This window comes from Ranitomeya imitator, chromosome 6, assembly GCF_032444005.1.
Source record: "Ranitomeya imitator isolate aRanImi1 chromosome 6, aRanImi1.pri, whole genome shotgun sequence".
Classification (NCBI taxonomy): domain Eukaryota; kingdom Metazoa; phylum Chordata; class Amphibia; order Anura; family Dendrobatidae; genus Ranitomeya; species Ranitomeya imitator.
Window position 1 is genome coordinate 454143111 of NC_091287.1, and position 18899 is coordinate 454162009.

At 48.9% G+C, this 18899-nt stretch overlaps 1 protein-coding gene across 2 annotated transcripts in view; it reads left to right on the top strand.

Moving 5' to 3' along the window:
• Window positions 1-18899, top strand: part of ARFGEF1 (ARF guanine nucleotide exchange factor 1) — a 231009-nt gene that overhangs the window by 135106 nt on the left and 77004 nt on the right. For both annotated transcript variants that reach the window (XM_069731468.1, XM_069731469.1), the window contains exons 19-20: window positions 3033-3184; window positions 3300-3428. In XM_069731468.1, coding sequence (XP_069587569.1) covers window positions 3033-3184; window positions 3300-3428 — 281 coding nt within the window. The remainder of the gene's footprint in view (window positions 1-3032; window positions 3185-3299; window positions 3429-18899) is intronic.

The following is an 18899-nucleotide window of genomic DNA, read 5'->3' on the forward strand; positions in this document are numbered from 1 at the left end:
TGCAGAAAACCATGTGCTTTCTTTAGAAACCACCTCATTCTGAAGTATAGATATCGAGCAGTCAGATCTGCCATGTGGGAACTTGCCCTAATAGTGTATCGGGTATTTGTCGTTCACAGTGGTTCCCATATTTAACCCTTATCCGGCTGAATAGGTACAATTGTAACTATTCCGTTTTAAAATTGCAATAACTTTTTTTTGAAAAGACGTAGAGGGCTGAAATTTCGTGACATCTCTACATTTTTGGTCCAGAATATATTGGCCAAATTTCAATAAAATATCTCCACCCGCTTCCGAGATAAGGGGTCGAGATCTTTTTGCATCCATAACAAGCTGCATAGGTACAAATGTACCTCATATATTTTGAATGAAGATAATGCAAGGGAAAAAGCATAAATTTTTTTTTAATGATAATGCTATTTAACTATTATAAACAAGTAAAAAACTGTTCATTTACATTATAAAAGAAAATGTAAGAAACTTTTTTTTATTGATTTTCTTTGCAAGTAATGCATGTTGGCTTTGCTACAGAGTGTTCATCGCAAATGGGTTTCACACAAACCACACAAGACTTTCTAGTCTTGCGTTGTTTTCGCCTCAGGTCTCTGCAGACATAGCAACTACCAACAACAGGGGAGGGTCCACGACTACCATGAGGTATTTTGGGGCCAGCTGCTGGCTGCGATGCTACCACAATGCATCGTCCAAGCACCATTTCTACTGCACCTCGAAGAAAATGGTTTCTCATTATCATTTTGTTTGTACTACGATCTTCAATTGCAATCATACACAGCTGATTTGCGAGATCTTTCAGGAACTTTCTTCGTTGATCCTTTGCCCTGAAGCTTGGATTGTGTTCTCTGTAGATGATGTAGGATGCTAACCCACTGACATCAATCATATTGTAGAAAAATGCCAAAGTCCAACGTGATGTTCGTCGTTTCACAGTGTACTCTCCCAACATTTTATCCATAACATCAACGCCACCTTTTGTTATGTTGTAGTATTTTATTATCTCTGGCTTGGCTGCTAGTGTCTCTTCAACTTCTCCCGTCATGTGCATAGATGATAGAAGCACGACTGATTTGTTCTTCTTTGGTACATATGAACAGACTGTTGCATCATGATTGTAGGCAAAATTTGTCGAGTATACAGGCCTTTCTTTGGCAGGCTGCATGTTGTTAGGTAGGAACCTTTTGTTTTTTCTCACTGTACCAACTAGTGTCATGTTCCAGGAGTTCAATACCTTAGCTAGTTCCATGGTTGTAAAGAAGTTATCGGTGGTGACATTTCTTCCAGAGCCTTTATACGAGCTCACTAGGTCCAATACTGTTCGTTCTCCAATGTTTACTTGTCGAGGACCATCAGTTGGTTTCCCAGTGTAGAGCTGACCTTGTAAAGGGTAGGCATTTGATGAGTCACAAGCCCAGAAAATCTTTATGCCATATTTAGCTGGTTTTGAAGGTATATACTGGGTAAATTTAGTATGACCTCTAAATGGAAATAATTGCTCGTCGACGGTGATACAATGATATGGCTTGTAGGCTCTCTCCAGATTACTGTTCAGCATTGTCCAGATGTCCCGTATTGGTGCAGCTTTATCTGTTTGCACACGTTCTGCACGTGTATTTTCGTTGTCAAACCTGATAAATCTGAGTATCATCTTGAAGCGGTCACGAGACATGGCTGCACGTATAAGAGGCAGAGCAGCAACATTCCACATTTCCTCCAGATTCTCTTTGTTGGCTCTGTGCACACCAGCAGCAATCAGTATGCCCAAAAATGCATGAAGTTCAGTTTCAGTAAATTGCTTGAATGTTTTTTGTGGTGGCCGTTTGGAAGAATCAGGAAAACGTTGTACCAGTTCGTTGTTGTAAGCATCACAAACTCTCTTGGCCTTTCGATTCGTTTCCCGTAATATGATGTCACACATCTCGGGAGTCATGATGGACTTGAATAGCTCTTTTGCTGTATATAGGTTGCTGATTGCTGCAGGGCCACCTCTTTGTCGTAGGACATTACGAGATTTTGTTTGTGCATTTGGCAGTGGATTACTGCACCATTGAGTTTCATCCTTAGCAGTCCAAATGTCGCCTGCACTTTGAGGCACAGAATCATCCTCAACACTTTCGTCTGATTCGTATTCATTTTCATGCTCTATGACCATTTCTTGTTCAATGTCTGAATCTTCTTCAGTAACATCCACTTGTGGTACATAGTTTTCATCATCAGATGGAACATATGGTTCATCCTCATGCTCAGAATCAGATTCTTCTAGCATTCGCATTAAATATGAAAAAATGTAAAATAAATAATTTTCCGAAATACTACATTATTGGCTTTTCACAAAATTATACTAACCTGCAAACACGTTTTCTTGGATTATGGCGGAAACTAGATCCAGCATTACTATTACTCATGATGACTTGCTAGATGAATTTTGGCTTCGTATTTTGTGCTGAATATAAATAAAACATCGTAAAACAATATGTAGATACTAATTATTATCCATTTTTCGTATAAAAATTATACCTATAGTGATAAGTTTCATACAAAATATATGTAAGCCAAGTCCAGGCTGAAAGACAATTTGACTGTTCTGTCCCCACATAATGAGAATAAAGGTATAACTGGCTGTTAGATGCTGTGAGACTTTCCTACCTTCGTTTCCAAGAAATTGAAGACTTCACAAGCCTAGAAATGTGTGCTCACAGCAATGAGATGAACAGCAAAATGGCTAATGAGAGGAGGGAGGCAGGAAGACAAGTAGAAGCCACTCCCAGTTTGAATTAACTTAATTGACAGCAACATAAGTGACCAGTAACAACACTGAACAATAGATATCAGCATAACATTTGTAGCTGAATGAACTTTAGTTTCTGAAACCAAGTAAAGTCTTCCCACAGTGGAGGTATATGTGAAGGTACAATTGTACCTATGCAGCCTGTTAAGGTTGTAAAATTATGCAGCCTGACAAGGGTTAATGATGTTTTTGTGGATGGTTTGGTGGTAAGATCTGATGCCTCTTCCAGGTGTTGCTAGTGAGAAGCAAAGAAGATTATTATATAACTTAGAAATGGAGCAGATGGCAAAGACCGCCAAGGCTTTGATGGAGGCAGTGAGTCACGTCCAGGCGCCCTTCACCAGTGCCACTCACCTGGAGCACGTCAGGCCGATGTTTAAGGTGAGACTTTCTGCTATGTAAATTGCTGTTGGGAACCTGACATTGTTCTCCTCGTTTCTTCCTTGGTTAGTGACATCTGTGACAATAAATTCCCACGTGTGCATTCTCTCTTCAGCTGGCATGGACGCCTTTTCTTGCGGCTTTCAGTGTGGGCTTACAGGACTGCGATGACACTGAAGTCGCCTCTCTATGTTTGGAGGGAATTCGCTGTGCGATAAGGATAGCATGCATCTTCAGTATCCAGGTAAATGCGCTCAATGTCTTAAAAAGATTTTCTGGGCATTAAACCAAACGCAATAAAGAAAAACAAAAAAAAACTACCTTGCGTCAAGTAATGTAATGAAATTAGATAAAAAAAATTATTGCTTGCTCGTTAAATTCCTCTACCGCTGTAGGTCCAATAATCCAGTCATTAACCTTATAGAGCGGATGTGCCATACAACCACGAGAATGGAGAAGCCAGTCGCTTGCCTCAGTGGTGAAGGCTGCATGTATGGTAAATGACCACTAAAGCCAGTGATTGGCTGCTTTGGTCATCTGGATGTACGTGAAGTCATCCTGCAAGACAAGTAAACAAAGACCAGTGGGTCCTCCACGGGGTCTGCTGGTGGTACATGACTCTTCACATAAACTCGTCATTGAAGACCCCTCTGCTTCTAGAGGAGCTGCATCTAATATGTATGTGCACCTTTATTTCTTACACATGGAGGGATAACGTGCACGTTCTGTGCCCTTTATTTAGCTCTTTGCCGTAGGTATTTCTGTACCCGGATAACGGTCTCCCAGAACCAGGTATAACAAACTGTTATTTGTGCAATGTAGGTATTAGTGCCAAGGTTCAGTCATCATTTTCTTATGTCACAGGGCACAACCATCTAACCTTGTAATATCTTATTCCCAGTGTTAATGTTCCTCGGAGCATTTTTCTGAGTTAATAACTAATCCGTTCTTACACTGTAGTCAGAATGTAATGGGAGGCGCTAACATTTTTACCAGCACCTGTTGAGACCTCTACAACATTAGGCCGGGGTTAATTCTGTGTTGTGGTCTATATCATGCTAGTATGTCCTTTAAATTCTCTTGTTTTGCATTTTTCCTAAATTAATGAATGTTAAAATTGTTGAGCTGATAAACGCAAGAATAAAGGAATTTAATGGGACAAATTACATTTTAAACTGAGCACACAGCTCATACTTTTCAGTACCTCCCTTGAGAGTAAGAAAAATTAACTTTATGCCATGTGCAAATTGGGTTCCTTGGAGCACCCTAGTAGTTCCTGAGAACTTGAATGCATCGGTCCGTCCACTGTTTTTAGCTTATGCCCTTGCCTCCACTCTGGTGATTGACTACTCCTGCGTTCCTGAAGTTAGAACTGTCTGCAGTCTCACCCATGCGAGTGTGTGTGAACACGGCCTTTCTCTGCCGCCTCTCCCATGCGAGTGTGTGTGTGAACACTGCCTTTCTCTGCGGCCTCTCCCATGCGAGTGTGTGTGTGTGAACACGGCCTTTCTTTGCCGCCAGGGCCGGTGCCGGGGCCCTGGCGAGACAGGGGGCCCATTCAGGGCCGGCGTTGGGGGCAGGCAGCTGCCTAGGGCCCCCGCTCCCCACAGGGGCCCTCAGCTAGTGGCACATCAGCAGCCGCTATGGGGCCTCTGTGAAGCAGGGGGGCCCACCTGTCGCCAGCGCAAACTCCCCCGCCGCCGCATTGAACTATACCGTTGGTGTCTGCCGGTAAAGTTCAAAGCAAATGATGGAGGAGAGAGTGTCACCTGACGCTCCCTCTACCATCGTTCCCCACTCTGCCTCTAACACCACTTGCTGTGTGTCAGACAGTGCAGCGGCAGCCACCAGAGCAGGGAGCAGCGCGGGCACGTTGAGAGGTGAGGAGTGTTTTTTTTTTGTAACTATAACATTGAGTACTGGACTATGGGGTCATTCTTGGGGGAAGGGGAGCTGTGCTGTATACTACATGTCTGTGCTATATACTACGTGGGCTGTGCTGTATACCAGGGGTGTCAAACTGCATTCCTCGAGGGCTGCAAACAGGTCATGTTGTCAGGATTTCCTTGTACTGCACAGGTGATAATTAATCACCAACTCATTATTTGTGTAGGTGATTAAATTATCACCTGTGCAGTACAAGGAAATCCTGAAAACATGACCTGTTTGCAGCCCTCTCGGAATGCAGTTTGACACCCCTGGTATACTATATGGGCTGTTATATGCTACGTGGGCTGTGCTATATACTACATGGCTGTGTTATATGCTACGTAGGTTTTGCTATATACTATCTGGGCTGTTATATGCTATGTGGGCTGTGCTATATACTACAGGGCTGTTCTATACACTACGTGGGCCGTGTTATATACTACATGGGCTGTGTTATATAATATGTGGCTGTGCTATTTACTATATAGGCTGTTATATGCTACGTGGGCTGTGCTATATACTACGTGACTGTGTTATATACTAAGTGGGCTGTGTTATATACTACATGGCTGTGTTATATGCGATCATTAATCATGGTATGTGTTAAAGGGGGGCCCACTGAGACTCTTTCGCCCGGGGCCTTCAAAAACCTGGAGCCGGCCTTGTCTGCCGCCTCTCCCATGCGAGTGTGTGTGTGTGTGAACACGGCCTTTCTCTGCCTCTTCCATGCGAGTGTGTGTGTGTGTGTGTGAACACAGCCTTTCTCTGCCGCCTCTCCCATGCATGTGTGTGTGTGAACACGGACTTTCTCTGCGGACTCTCCCGTGTGTGTGTGTGTGAACACGGCCTTTCTCTGCCACCTCTCCCATGAGTGTGTGTGTGTGTGAACACAGCCTTTCTCTGCGGCCTCTCCCATTCGAGTGTGTGTGTGTGTGTGAACACGGCCTTTTTCTGCGGCCTCTCCCATGCGAGTGTGTGTGAACACGGCCTTTCTCTGTGGCCTCTTCCAATGCGAGTGTGTGTGAACACTGCCTTTCTCTGCCTCCTCTCCCATGCGTGTGTGTGTGTGTGAACATGGCCTTTCTCTGCGGCCTCTCCCACGTGTGTGTGAACACTGCCTTTTTCTGCCTCCTCTCCCATGCGTGTGTGTGTGTGTGAACACGGTCTTTCTCTGCGGCCTCTCCCATGCGTGTGTGTAAACACTGCCTTTTTCTGCCTCCTCTCCCATGCGTGTGTGTGTGTGTGTGTGTGTGAACACGGTCTTTCTCTGCGGCCTCTCCCATGCGTGTGTGTGTGTGAACACGGCCTTTCTCTGCGGCATCTCCCATGCGTGTGTGTGTGAACACTGCCTTTCTCTGTGGCCTCTCCCATGCGAGTGTGTGTTTGAACACTGCCTTTCTCTGCGGCCTCTCCCATGCGAGTGTGTGTGTGTGTGAACACGGCCTTTCTCTGCCGCCAGGGCCGGCGTCTGCACCCGGCGTACCCGGGCAAGTGCCGGGGCCCTGGCGAGACAGGGGGCCCATTCAGGGCCGGCATTAGGGGCAGGCAGCTGCCTAGGGCCCCCGCTCCCCCAGGGGCCCTCAGCTAGTGGCACATCAGCAGCTGCTATGGGGCCTCTGTGAGGCAGGGGGGCCCACCTGTCGCCAGCACAAACTCCCCCGCCGCCGCATTGAACTATACCGGCGGTGTCTGCCGGTAAAGTTCAAAGCAAATGGTGGAGGAGAGAGCGTCACCTGACGCTCCCTCTACCATCATTCCCCACTCTGCCTCTGACACTGCTGCTGCCGTTGCGCGATGATGTCATCGCACACTTGCTGTGTGTCAGACAGTGCAGCGGCAGCCGCCAGAGCAGGGAGCAGCGCGGGCACGTTGAGAGGTGAGGAGTGTTTTTTTTTTTTGTAACTATAACAGTGAGTACTGGACTATGGGGCCATTCTTGGGGGAAGGGGGGCTGTGCTGTATACTACATGTCTGTGCTATATACTACGTGGGCTGTGCTGTATGTAAGGTTGTAATGTAATGTAAGGTTATACACATGGGAAGAGGGAATCAATATCACCATTACACACTGAACGGGAAACCACTGGGTAAATCTGACAGGGAGAAGGACTTGGGGATCCTAGTTAATGATAAACTTACCTGGAGCAGCCAGTGCCAGGCAGCAGCTGCCAAGGCAAACAGGATCATGGGGTGCATTAAAAGAGGTCTGGATACACATGATGAGAGCATTATACTGCCTCTGTACAAATCCCTAGTTAGACCGCACATGGAGTACTGTGTCCAGTTTTGGGCACCGGTGCTCAGGAAGGATATAATGGAACTAGAGAGAGTACAAAAGAGGGCAACAAAATTAATAAAGGGGATGGGAGAACTACAATACCCAGATAGATTAGCGAAATTAGGATTATTTAGTCTAGAAAAAAGACGACTGAGGGGCGATCTAATAACCATGTATAAGTATATAAGGGGACAATACAAATATCTTGCTGAGGATCTGTTTATACCAAGGAAGGTGACGGGCACAAGGGGGCATTCTTTGCGTCTGGAGGAGAGAAGGTTTTTCCACCAACTTAGAAGAGGATTCTTTACTGTTAGGGCAGTGAGAATCTGGAATTGCTTGTCTGAGGAGGTGGTGATGGCGAACTCAGTCGAGGGGTTCAAGAGAGGCCTGGATGTCTTCCTGGAGCAGAACAATATTGTATCATACAATTATTAGGTTCTGTAGAAGGACGTAGATCTGGGGATTTATTATGATGGAATATAGGCTGAACTGGATGGACAAATGTCTTTTTTCGGCCTTACTAACTATGTTACTATGTTACTATGTTACTATGTTATACCAGGGGTGTCAAACTGCATTCCTCGAGGGCTGCAAACAGGTCATGTTTTCAAGATTTCCTTGTACTGCACAGGTGATAATTAATCACCAACTCATTATTTGTGTAGGTGATTAAATTATCACCTGTGCAGTACAAGGAAATCCTGAAAACATGACCTGTTTGCAGCCCTCGAGGAATGCAGTTTGACACCCCTGGTTTGCTATATGGGCTGTTATATGCTTCATGTCTGTGCTACATACTACATGGCTGTGTTATATACTACGTGGGCTTTGCTATATACTATATGGGCTCTTATATGCTACGTGGGCTGTGCTGTATACTACATGTCTGTGCTATATACTACATGGCTGTGTTATATACTACATGGGTTTTGCTATATACTATCTGGGCTGTTATATGCTACGTGGGCTGTGCTATATACTACATGGCTGTTCTATATACTACGTGGGCTGTGTTATATACTACGTGGGCTGTGTTATATAATATGTGGCTGTGCTATTTAATATATAGGCTGTTATATCCTACGTGGGCTGTGTTATATACTACATGGCTGTGTTATATGCGATCATTAATCATGGTATGTGTTAAAGGGGGGCCCACTGAGACTCTTTCGCCCGGGGCCCTCAAAAACCTGGAGCCGGCCTTGTCTGCCGCCTCTCCCATGCGAGTGTGTGTGTGAACACGGCCTTTCTCTGCGGCCTCTCTCATGCGTGTGTGTGTGTGTGTGAACACGGTCTTTCTCTGCGGACTCTCCCGTGTGTGTGTGTGTGAACACAGCCTTTCTCTGCGGCCTCTCCCATGCGAGTGTGTGTGAACACGGCCTTTTTCTGCGGCCTCTCCCATGCGAGTGTGTGTGAACACGGCCTTTCTCTGTGGCGTCTTCCAATGCGAGTGTGTGTGTGAACACGGCCTTTCTCTGTGGCCTCTTCCAATGCAAGTGTGTGTGTGAACACTGCCTTTCTCTGCCGCCTCTCCCATGCGCGTGTGTGTGTGTGTGTGTGTGTGTGAACATGGCCTTTCTCTGCGGCCTCTCCCATGCGTGTGTGTGTGTGAACACGGTCTTTCTCTGCGGCCTCTCCCATGCATGTGTGTGTGTGAACACGGCCTTTCTCTGCAGCATCTCTGGTGTGTGTGTGTGAACACGGCCTTTCTCTGCGGCCTCTCCCATGCGTGTGTGTGTGTGAACACTGCCTTTCTCTGCGGCCTCTCCCATGCGAGTGTGTGTGGGAACACGGCCTTTTTCTGCCTCCTCTCCCATGAGTGTGTGTGTGTGAACACAGTCTTTCTCTGCGGCCTCTCCCATGCGAGTGTGTGTGTGTGAACACGGCCTTTCTCTCGGCCTCTCCCATGCAAGTGTGTGTGTGTGAACACGGCCTTTTTCTGCGGCCTCTCCCATGCGAGTGTGTGTGAACACGGCCTTTCTCTGTGGCGTCTTCCAATGCGAGTGTGTGTGTGAACACGGCCTTTCTCTGTGGCCTCTTCCAATGCAAGTGTGTGTGTGAACACTGCCTTTCTCTGCCGCCTCTCCCATGCGCGTGTGTGTGTGTGAACATGGCCTTTCTCTGCGGCCTCTCCCATGCGTGTGTGTGTGTGTGTGTGAACACGGTCTTTCTCTGCGGCCTCTCCCATGCATGTGTGTGTGTGAACACGGCCTTTCTCTGCAGCATCTCTGGTGTGTGTGTGTGAACACGGCCTTTCTCTGCGGCCTCTCCCATGCGTGTGTGTGTGTGAACACTGCCTTTCTCTGCGGCCTCTCCCATGCGAGTGTGTGTGGGAACACGGCCTTTTTCTGCCTCCTCTCCCATGAGTGTGTGTGTGTGAACACGGTCTTTCTCTGCGGCCTCTCCCATGCAAGTGTGTGTGTGTGAACACGGCCTTTCTCTGCGGCCTCTCCCATGCGTGTGTGTGTGAACACGGCCTTTCTCCGCGGCCTCTCCCGTGTGTGTGTGTGTGAACACTGCCTTTCTCTGCCACCTCTCCCATGAGTGTGTGTGAACATGGCCTTTCTCTGCCACCTCTCCCATGAGTGTGTGTGTGTGTGTGTGTGAACACAGCCTTTCTCTGCGGCCTCTCCCATGCGAGTGTGTGTGTGTGTGAACACGGCCTTTATCTGCCGCCTCTCCCGTGTGTGTGTGTGTGTGTGGGTGAACACGGCCTTTCTCTGCGGCCTCTCCCATGCGTGTGTGTGTGAACACTGCCTTTCTCTGCCACCTCTCCCATGAGTGTGTGTGTGAACATGGCCTTTCTCTGCCACCTCTCCCATGAGTGTGTGTGTGTGAACATGGCCTTTCTCTGCCACCTCTCCCATGAGTGTGTGTGTGTGTGTGAACACAGCCTTTCTCTGCAGCCTCTCCCATGCGAGTGTGTGTGTGTGAACACGGCCTTTTTCTGCCGCCTCTCCCATGCGTGTGTGTGTGAACACGGCCTTTCTCTGCGGCCTCTCCCATGCGTGTGTGTGTGAACACGGCCTTTCTCTGCGGCCTCTCCCATGAGTGTGTGTGTGTGAACATGGCCTTTCTCTGCCACCTCTCCCATGAGTGTGTGTGTGTGAACACAGCCTTTTTCTGCGGCCTCTCCCATCCAAGTGTGTGTGTGTGTGAACACGGCCTTTCTCTGCGGCCTCTCCCATGCGTGTGTGTGTGAACACAGCCTTTCTCTCGGCCTCTCCCATGCAAGTGTGTGTGTGTGTGAACACGGCCTTTCTCTGCGGCCTCTCCCATGCGTGTGTGTGTGAACACAGCCTTTCTCTGCGGCCTCTCCCATGCGAGTGTGTGTGTGTGAACACGGCCTTTTTCTGCCGCCTCTCCCATGCGCGTGTGTGTGTGTGAACACGGCCTTTCTCAGCGGCCTCTCCCATGCGTGTGTGTGTGAACACTGCCTTTCTCTGCGACCTCTCCCATGAGTGTGTGTGTGAACATGGCCTTTCTCTGCCACCTCTCCCATGAGTGTGTGTGTGTGTGTGAACACAGCCTTTCTCTGCGGCCTCTCCCATGCGAGTGTGTGTGAACACGGCCTTTTTCTGCCGCCTCTCCCGTGTGTGTGTGTGTGTGTGAACACGGCCTTTCTCTCGGCCTCTCCCATGCAAGTGTGTGTGTGTGAACACGGCCTTTCTCTGCGGCCTCTCCCATGCGTGTGTGTGTGAACACGGCCTTTCTCTGCGGCCTCTCCCATGCGTGTGTGTGTGTGTGTGTGTGTGAACACTACCTTTCTCTGCCACCTCTCCCATGAGTGTGTGTGTGTGTGAACACAGCCTTTCTCTGCGGCCTCTCCCATGCGTGTCCACGCGTGTGTGTGTGTGTGAACACAGCCTTTCTCTGCGGCCTCTCCCATGCGAGTGTGTGTGTGTGTGTGAACACGGCCTTTCTCAGCGGCCTCTCCCATGCGTGTGTGTGTGTGTGTGTGTGAACACTGCCTTTCTCTGCCACCTCTCCCGTGTGTGTGTGTGTGAACACAGCCTTTTTCTGCCGCCTCTCCCATGCGTGTGTGTGTGTGTGAACACGGCCTTTCTCTCGGCCTCTCCCATGCAAGTGTGTGTGGACACGGCCTTTCTCTGCGGCCTCTCCCATGCGTGTCCATGCGTGTGTGTGTGAACACAGCCTTTCTCTCGGCCTCTCCCATGCAAGTGTGTGTGTGTGTGTGAACACAGCCTTTTTCTGCGGCCTCTCCCATGCGTGTGTGTGTGAACACTGCCTTTCTCTGCCACCTCTCCCATGAGTGTGTGTGTGTGTGTGAACATAGCCTTTCTTTGCGGCCTCTCCCATGCAAGTGTGTGTGTGAACATGGCCTTTCTTTGCGGCCTCTCCCATGCAAGTGTGTGTGTGAACATGGCCTTTCTCTGCGGCCTCTCCCATGCGAGTGTGTGTGTGAACATGGCCTTTCTCTCGGCATCTCCCATGCGCGTGTGTGTGTGTGTGAACACGGCCTTTTTCTGCGGCCTCTCCCATGCGAGTGTGTGTGAACACGGCCTTTCTCTGTGGCCTCTTCCAATGCGAGTGTGTGTGTGAACACTGCCTTTCTCTGCCGCCTCTCCCATGCGCGTGTGTGTGTGTGAACATGGCCTTTCTCTGCGGCCTCTCCCATGCGTGTGTGTGTGTGTGAACACGGTCTTTCTCTGCGGCCTCTCCCATGCATGTGTGTGTGTGAACACGGCCTTTCTCTGCAGCATCTCTGGTGTGTGTGTGTGAACACGGCCTTTCTCTGCGGCCTCTCCCATGCGTGTGTGTGTGTGAACACTGCCTTTCTCTGCGGCCTCTCCCATGCGAGTGTGTGTGGGAACACGGCCTTTTTCTGCCTCCTCTCCCATGAGTGTGTGTGTGTGAACACGGTCTTTCTCTGCGGCCTCTCCCATGCAAGTGTGTGTGTGTCAACACGGCCTTTCTCTGCGGCCTCTCCCATGCGTGTGTGTGTGAACACGGCCTTTCTCCGCGGCCTCTCCCGTGTGTGTGTGTGTGAACACTGCCTTTCTCTGCCACCTCTCCCATGAGTGTGTGTGAACATGGCCTTTCTCTGCCACCTCTCCCATGAGTGTGTGTGTGTGTGTGTGTGTGTGAACACAGCATTTCTCTGCGGCCTCTCCCATGCGAGTGTGTGTGTGTGTGAACACGGCCTTTATCTGCCGCCTCTCCCATGTGTGTGTGGGTGAACACGGCCTTTCTCTGCGGCCTCTCCCATGCGTGTGTGTGTGAACACTGCCTTTCTCTGCCACCTCTCCCATGAGTGTGTGTGTGAACATGGCCTTTCTCTGCCACCTCTCCCATGAGTGTGTGTGTGTGAACATGGCCTTTCTCTGCCACCTCTCCCATGAGTGTGTGTGTGTGTGTGTGTGAACACAGCCTTTCTCTGCAGCCTCTCCCATGCGAGTGTGTGTGTGTGAACACGGCCTTTTTCTGCCGCCTCTCCCATGCGTGTGTGTGTGAACACGGCCTTTCTCTGCGGCCTCTCCCATGCGTGTGTGTGTGAACACGGCCTTTCTCTGCGGCCTCTCCCATGAGTGTGTGTGTGTGAACATGGCCTTTCTCTGCCACCTCTCCCATGAGTGTGTGTGTGTGAACACAGCCTTTTTCTGCGGCCTCTCCCATCCAAGTGTGTGTGTGTGTGAACACGGCCTTTCTCTGCGGCCTCTCCCATGCGTGTGTGTGTGAACACAGCCTTTCTCTCGGCCTCTCCCATGCAAGTGTGTGTGTGTGAACACGGCCTTTCTCTGCGGCCTCTCCCATGCGTGTGTGTGTGAACACAGCCTTTCTCTGCGGCCTCTCCCATGCGAGTGTGTGTGTGTGAACACGGCCTTTTTCTGCCGCCTCTCCCATGCGCGTGTGTGTGTGTGAACACGGCCTTTCTCAGCGGCCTCTCCCATGCGTGTGTGTGTGTGTGTGAACACTGCCTTTCTCTGCGACCTCTCCCATGAGTGTGTGTGTGAACATGGCCTTTCTCTGCCACCTCTCCCATGAGTGTGTGTGTGTGTGTGAACACAGCCTTTCTCTGCGGCCTCTCCCATGCGAGTGTGTGTGAACACGGCCTTTTTCTGCCGCCTCTCCCGTGTGTGTGTGTGTGTGTGTGTGTGTGAACACGGCCTTTCTCTCGGCCTCTCCCATGCAAGTGTGTGTGTGTGAACACGGCCTTTCTCTGCGGCCTCTCCCATGCGTGTGTGTGTGAACACGGCCTTTCTCTGCGGCCTCTCCCATGCGTGTGTGTGTGTGTGTGTGAACACTACCTTTCTCTGCCACCTCTCCCATGAGTGTGTGTGTGTGTGAACACAGCCTTTCTCTGTGGCCTCTCCCATGCGTGTCCACGCGTGTGTGTGTGAACACAGCCTTTCTCTGCGGCCTCTCCCATGCGAGTGTGTGTGTGTGTGTGTGAACACGGCCTTTCTCAGCGGCCTCTCCCATGCGTGTGTGTGTGTGAACACTGCCTTTCTCTGCCACCTCTCCCGTGTGTGTGTGTGTGAACACAGCCTTTTTCTGCCGCCTCTCCCATGCGTGTGTGTGTGTGTGAACACGGCCTTTCTCTCGGCCTCTCCCATGCAAGTGTGTGTGGACACGGCCTTTCTCTGCGGCCTCTCCCATGCGTGTCCATGCGTGTGTGTGTGAACACAGCCTTTCTCTCGGCCTCTCCCATGCAAGTGTGTGTGTGTGTGTGAACACAGCCTTTTTCTGCGGCCTCTCCCATGCGTGTGTGTGTGAACACTGCCTTTCTCTGCCACCTCTCCCATGAGTGTGTGTGTGTGTGTGAACATAGCCTTTCTTTGCGGCCTCTCCCATGCAAGTGTGTGTGTGAACATGGCCTTTCTTTGCGGCCTCTCCCATGCAAGTGTGTGTGTGAACATGGCCTTTCTCTGCGGCCTCTCCCATGCGAGTGTGTGTGTGAACATGGCCTTTCTCTGCGGCCTCTCCCATGCGTGTGTGTGTGTGTGTGTGAACACGGCCTTTCTCTGCCACCTCTCCCATGTGAGTGTGTGTGTGAGTGAACATGGCCTTTCTCTGCCACCTCTCCCATGAGTGTGTGTGTGTGTGTGTGTGAACATGGCCTTTCTCTCGGCCTCTCCCATGTGAGTGTGTGTGTGTGAACATGGCCTTTCTCTCGGCCTCTCCCATGCGAGTGTGTGTGTGAACATGGCCTTTCTCTCGGCATCTCCCATGCGCGTGAGTGTGTGTGTGTGTGTGAACACGGCCTTTCTCTGCGGCCTCTCCCATGTGAGTGTGTGTGTGAGTGAACATGGCCTTTCTCTGCCACCTCTCCCATGAGTGTGTGTGTGTGTGTGTGTGTGTGTGAACATGGCCTTTCTCTCGGCCTCTCCCATGTGAGTGTGTGTGTGTGAACATGGCCTTTCTCTCGGCCTCTCCCATGTGAGTGTGTGTGTGTGAACACAGCCTTTCTCTGCAGCCTCTCCGCTACACTTCTGGCCGTATTGAGCAACCTCAGAAGACAGGAGAGAAGGCCGTGTGTGTGACACTCGTAGGCAGGAGCTTAGACTGCAGACAGCGCTCGGTTCAGGAAAGCAAGCGAAGACCGTCACCGCAGAAGAAGGTGGAATGGTGCTCTCTAGCGCGCGCCTACGGTGTGATTGGAGAAGTGTTAGTCCCCTATCAGGCTATATGTTCAGTTTAACACGTACTTTGGGAATTACAGCAATTAGTTACCGAGATGACACCATTGCTCCTTTCCACCTACTTTAGTTAGTTCCTCGGGTCAATGTAGACTCCAGTCCCAGATGTCATTCACTATAAATGAATAAACTCACATTCTGCACTTATATACATACATGAGTGAAATTGTATCGTTCATTGTACAAGATAAATTGTACAATAATCATGTCGTAGACAAGTCATCCAGAAACTGTCGGGAAGCTATTTCTGGTATAGTTTTATTTTAGATCTCATTTTCAATTATTACCCAAACGCACTTACAGGATAAGAATTAGTTGTAATTAGTTCAGAGCTGGAGAATTGGACAAAAAACTCTGAAGAGTCTTTGCTGATTATTAATTATTAAAGCAACACTCCTTTTTTTGAATAACTGCATCCTCTCTGGATTATTTTTATCTTTGCTTCTCTTCGCCTACATATTGATGCCTAGCAAAGATGGAAATGATACCTGTTGTGAAGAAAAGCTGTTTTGCAGTTTTTGGGTAATCTTTGTCTGAAGTTTGAAGGGGTATTCCCATGTCCAAGGTCCTATCCCAATATGTAGTAGGTGTAATAATAATAATGTTAGTAAATACCTCCAATCATAAATGTAGTATAGTTCTTCTAATTCGTCATGTTGCTTACCCCATGCAGGGTATGAAGTAGCTTAAGTATCCATGGTTATAACCACTAAGGCCGGCTTCACACTCAGCGTATGAAAATACGGTCCGTATTTTACAGCCGTAATACGCTGAAAAGTCCCGAAAATAGTGGTCCGTAGCTCCAACGTAGGCAGGGTGTTTCAGCGTTTTTTGCGCATGGCATCCTCCATATGTAATCCGTACTGCGTGTTTTTATCACAGGCTTGCAAAACCGACATGCGGATATACAAGGGATCCATGTGTTAAAAAAAAAAATATATATATATATATATATATATATATATATATATATATATATATATATATATATATATATAATATTCACAGAAGAATGTCTTCACTTACAATCAGCAGCTGGAATATCCAGGGTCTCAACGCCTCAACCTTTGGATCTAAAACAAAGGACCCTGATTTTATACAAAGTATGAAAAATATAGACATTCAGATCCTCCTGGAAACATGGACCAGAGCCGAAAACGAATCCCTGGTGCCTATTGGATACAAGGAATTCTTGGTCCATGCCCAGAAAAATAAAAACATCAAACAGGGCCGGGGCTCAGGAGGAGTAGCGATCTGGTATAAAGAGGAGCTCCACCAGTACATCAAACCGGTGAAGAAAGGAGACAGCCACATATGGATCAGAATCAGCAGCTCCATCCTCACCTGCCAGTCTGATGTCCACCTCTGTGCCACCTATATACCACCGCCAGAGTCCCCCTACTTCAATCCAGACTGCTTCGAGATCTTACAAAGAGAAGCCGCCCATTATCAGGCCCTGGGCAAAGTTCTCATCTTTGGAGACCTCAATGCAAGAACAGGGAGAGAGAGAGACTTCCTGACCACGGATGGAAACATCTACATACTTGGAGCAGAGAATGACGGCCAAGACCCTGTACACACTGAGAGAAACAGCTATGACAGTACAGTCAACAAAAGTGGCAGAAAGCTCCTGAACGTATGTAAAAGTTTAGGACTTCATATCCTTAATGGACGAAGCAAGGGTGACTCCTTAGGAAGGTATACACTAAACTCCCATGTAGGGAGGAGTGTAGTTGATTACGCCATTACAGACCTGAACCTGGCAGATGTCAGCGCCTTCATAGTCACCCCACAAACGCACCTGTCAGACCACAGCCAACTTCTTCTGTACATAAAATCTACAGAGAAACCATCCACTCAGAAGCCACAGCAGAGCGGCCTCTTCACCCGGCCTCCATCCTATAAATGGTCCAAAATGTCGGCACTAAGATATAAAGAAGCTTCCAGCAGACCTGAAATACAGCGGATGCTCCACCACTTCTACAACCTTGAGTACATGCCAAACCCAGAGGGAGTGAACCAAGCAGCAAAGGACCTCAACAATATATTCTACGCAATGGCCAGACTGTCTGACCTTAAAAAAGTCGACTACAAGAGACCAAAAGAAACACAGGTCAATGGCTGGTTTGACAGAGAATGTAAAGCTGTACGGAAGACCCTGAGAACAGCCTCCAACAAGAAACACAGAGACCCCAACCACCTGGGTCTGAGGGAAGCCTATGACTCCATACAAAAGCAGTACAAAACCATCCTCAGGAGGAAGAAGCAGAGTTACATCTCTACCAAGCTCAATCAACTCCAAGACGCCCTCCAAGACAACTCCTTCTGGGAACTATGGAACCACATGGGCACCAAAGACAAGAAAAACAACAACCATATCCAAAATGGCAACCTCTGGCTCCAATACTTCAGAGACCTCTATAAAGACATTCCAAAGGAAGGACTAAGCCAAGAACAGGAAAACATAATGGCGAAACTAAAAGCAATGGAGGAAAAAATCAAAAACTTCCAAAACCCGGTGGATATACCTATAACACTACAGGAAGTAACCGAGAGACTCTCCTCCATAAGATGTAGAAAAGCCGGTGGCCTAGATGGAATCCTACCAGAAATGCTGAAGTACAGCCCACCAGAAATACAGGCTGCAATGGTTAAACTCTTCAATATTGTACTGAGTGCCGGCTACTTCCCTCGTACCTGGAACCAAGGCCTCATCACACCTATCCACAAGAGTGGGGACAGGTATGACCCAGCTAACTACAGAGGCATATGCGTCAGCAGCAACCTGGGAAAACTGTTCAACAGTATCCTGAACAAGAGGATCCTCACCTTCCTCACCGAGCACAACGTCCTCAACAAGAGCCAAGCAGGGTTCATGCCGAACCACCGCACCACTGACCACATCTATACTCTGCACAGCCTCATTCAGAGACACGTCTACAATACAAAGAATGGGAAGATATACGCCTGCTTTGTGGACTTTAAAAAGGCTTTTGATTCAGTGTGGCACCCGGGCTTATTCCTGAAACTGCTGGAGAGTGGAATAGGAGGAAAGACCTACGATGTCATCAAAGCTCCTACACCGAGAACAGCTGCAGCGTGAGTGTGAGCGGCAAAAGAACGGCTTTATTCCAGCAGAGCCGCGGAGTAAGACAAGGCTGCAGCCTAAGCCCAACGCTCTTCAACATCTACATCAACGAGCTGGCTACCGCCCTGGAATCCTCCTCAGCACCAGGTCTCACCCTCCACGACGCCCAGGTGAAATTCCTGCTGTATGCAGATGACCTGCTGCTGCTGTCACCAACCGAGAAAGGCCTCCAGGACAACCTGAAAATCCTAGAGAAATTCAGCTCCACCTGGGCCCTACCGGTCAACCTAAAGAAAACCAACACCATGGTGTTCCAGAGGAGAAAGAGAAGATCAGACCAACACCCATCATTTATCCTCAACAACTGCGACCTCACAGGAACGGACAAATATACCTACCTGGGCCTAGAGATTCACCGGTCAGGGAACTTCAAACAAGCCATAGAGACCCTGAAAGACAAGGCCTGCAAAACCTTCTATGCCATCCGAAGGACACTCTACCATCTGAAGCCACCAGTGAGGGTCTGGCTAAAAATCTTCGACTCCATCATCGCCCCAATCCTCCTGTATGGCAGCGAAGTCTGGGGTCCTCACACCTACCCAGACTGGTCAAAGTGGGACTCCAGTCCAACAGAAATATTCCACCTGGAATTCTGCAAGCACCTTCTCCAGGTCCATCGGAGCACCTCCAACAGTGCTTGTCGGGCCGAGCTGGGCAGATTCCCTCTACACCTAACAGTTCTAAAGAGGGCGCTGT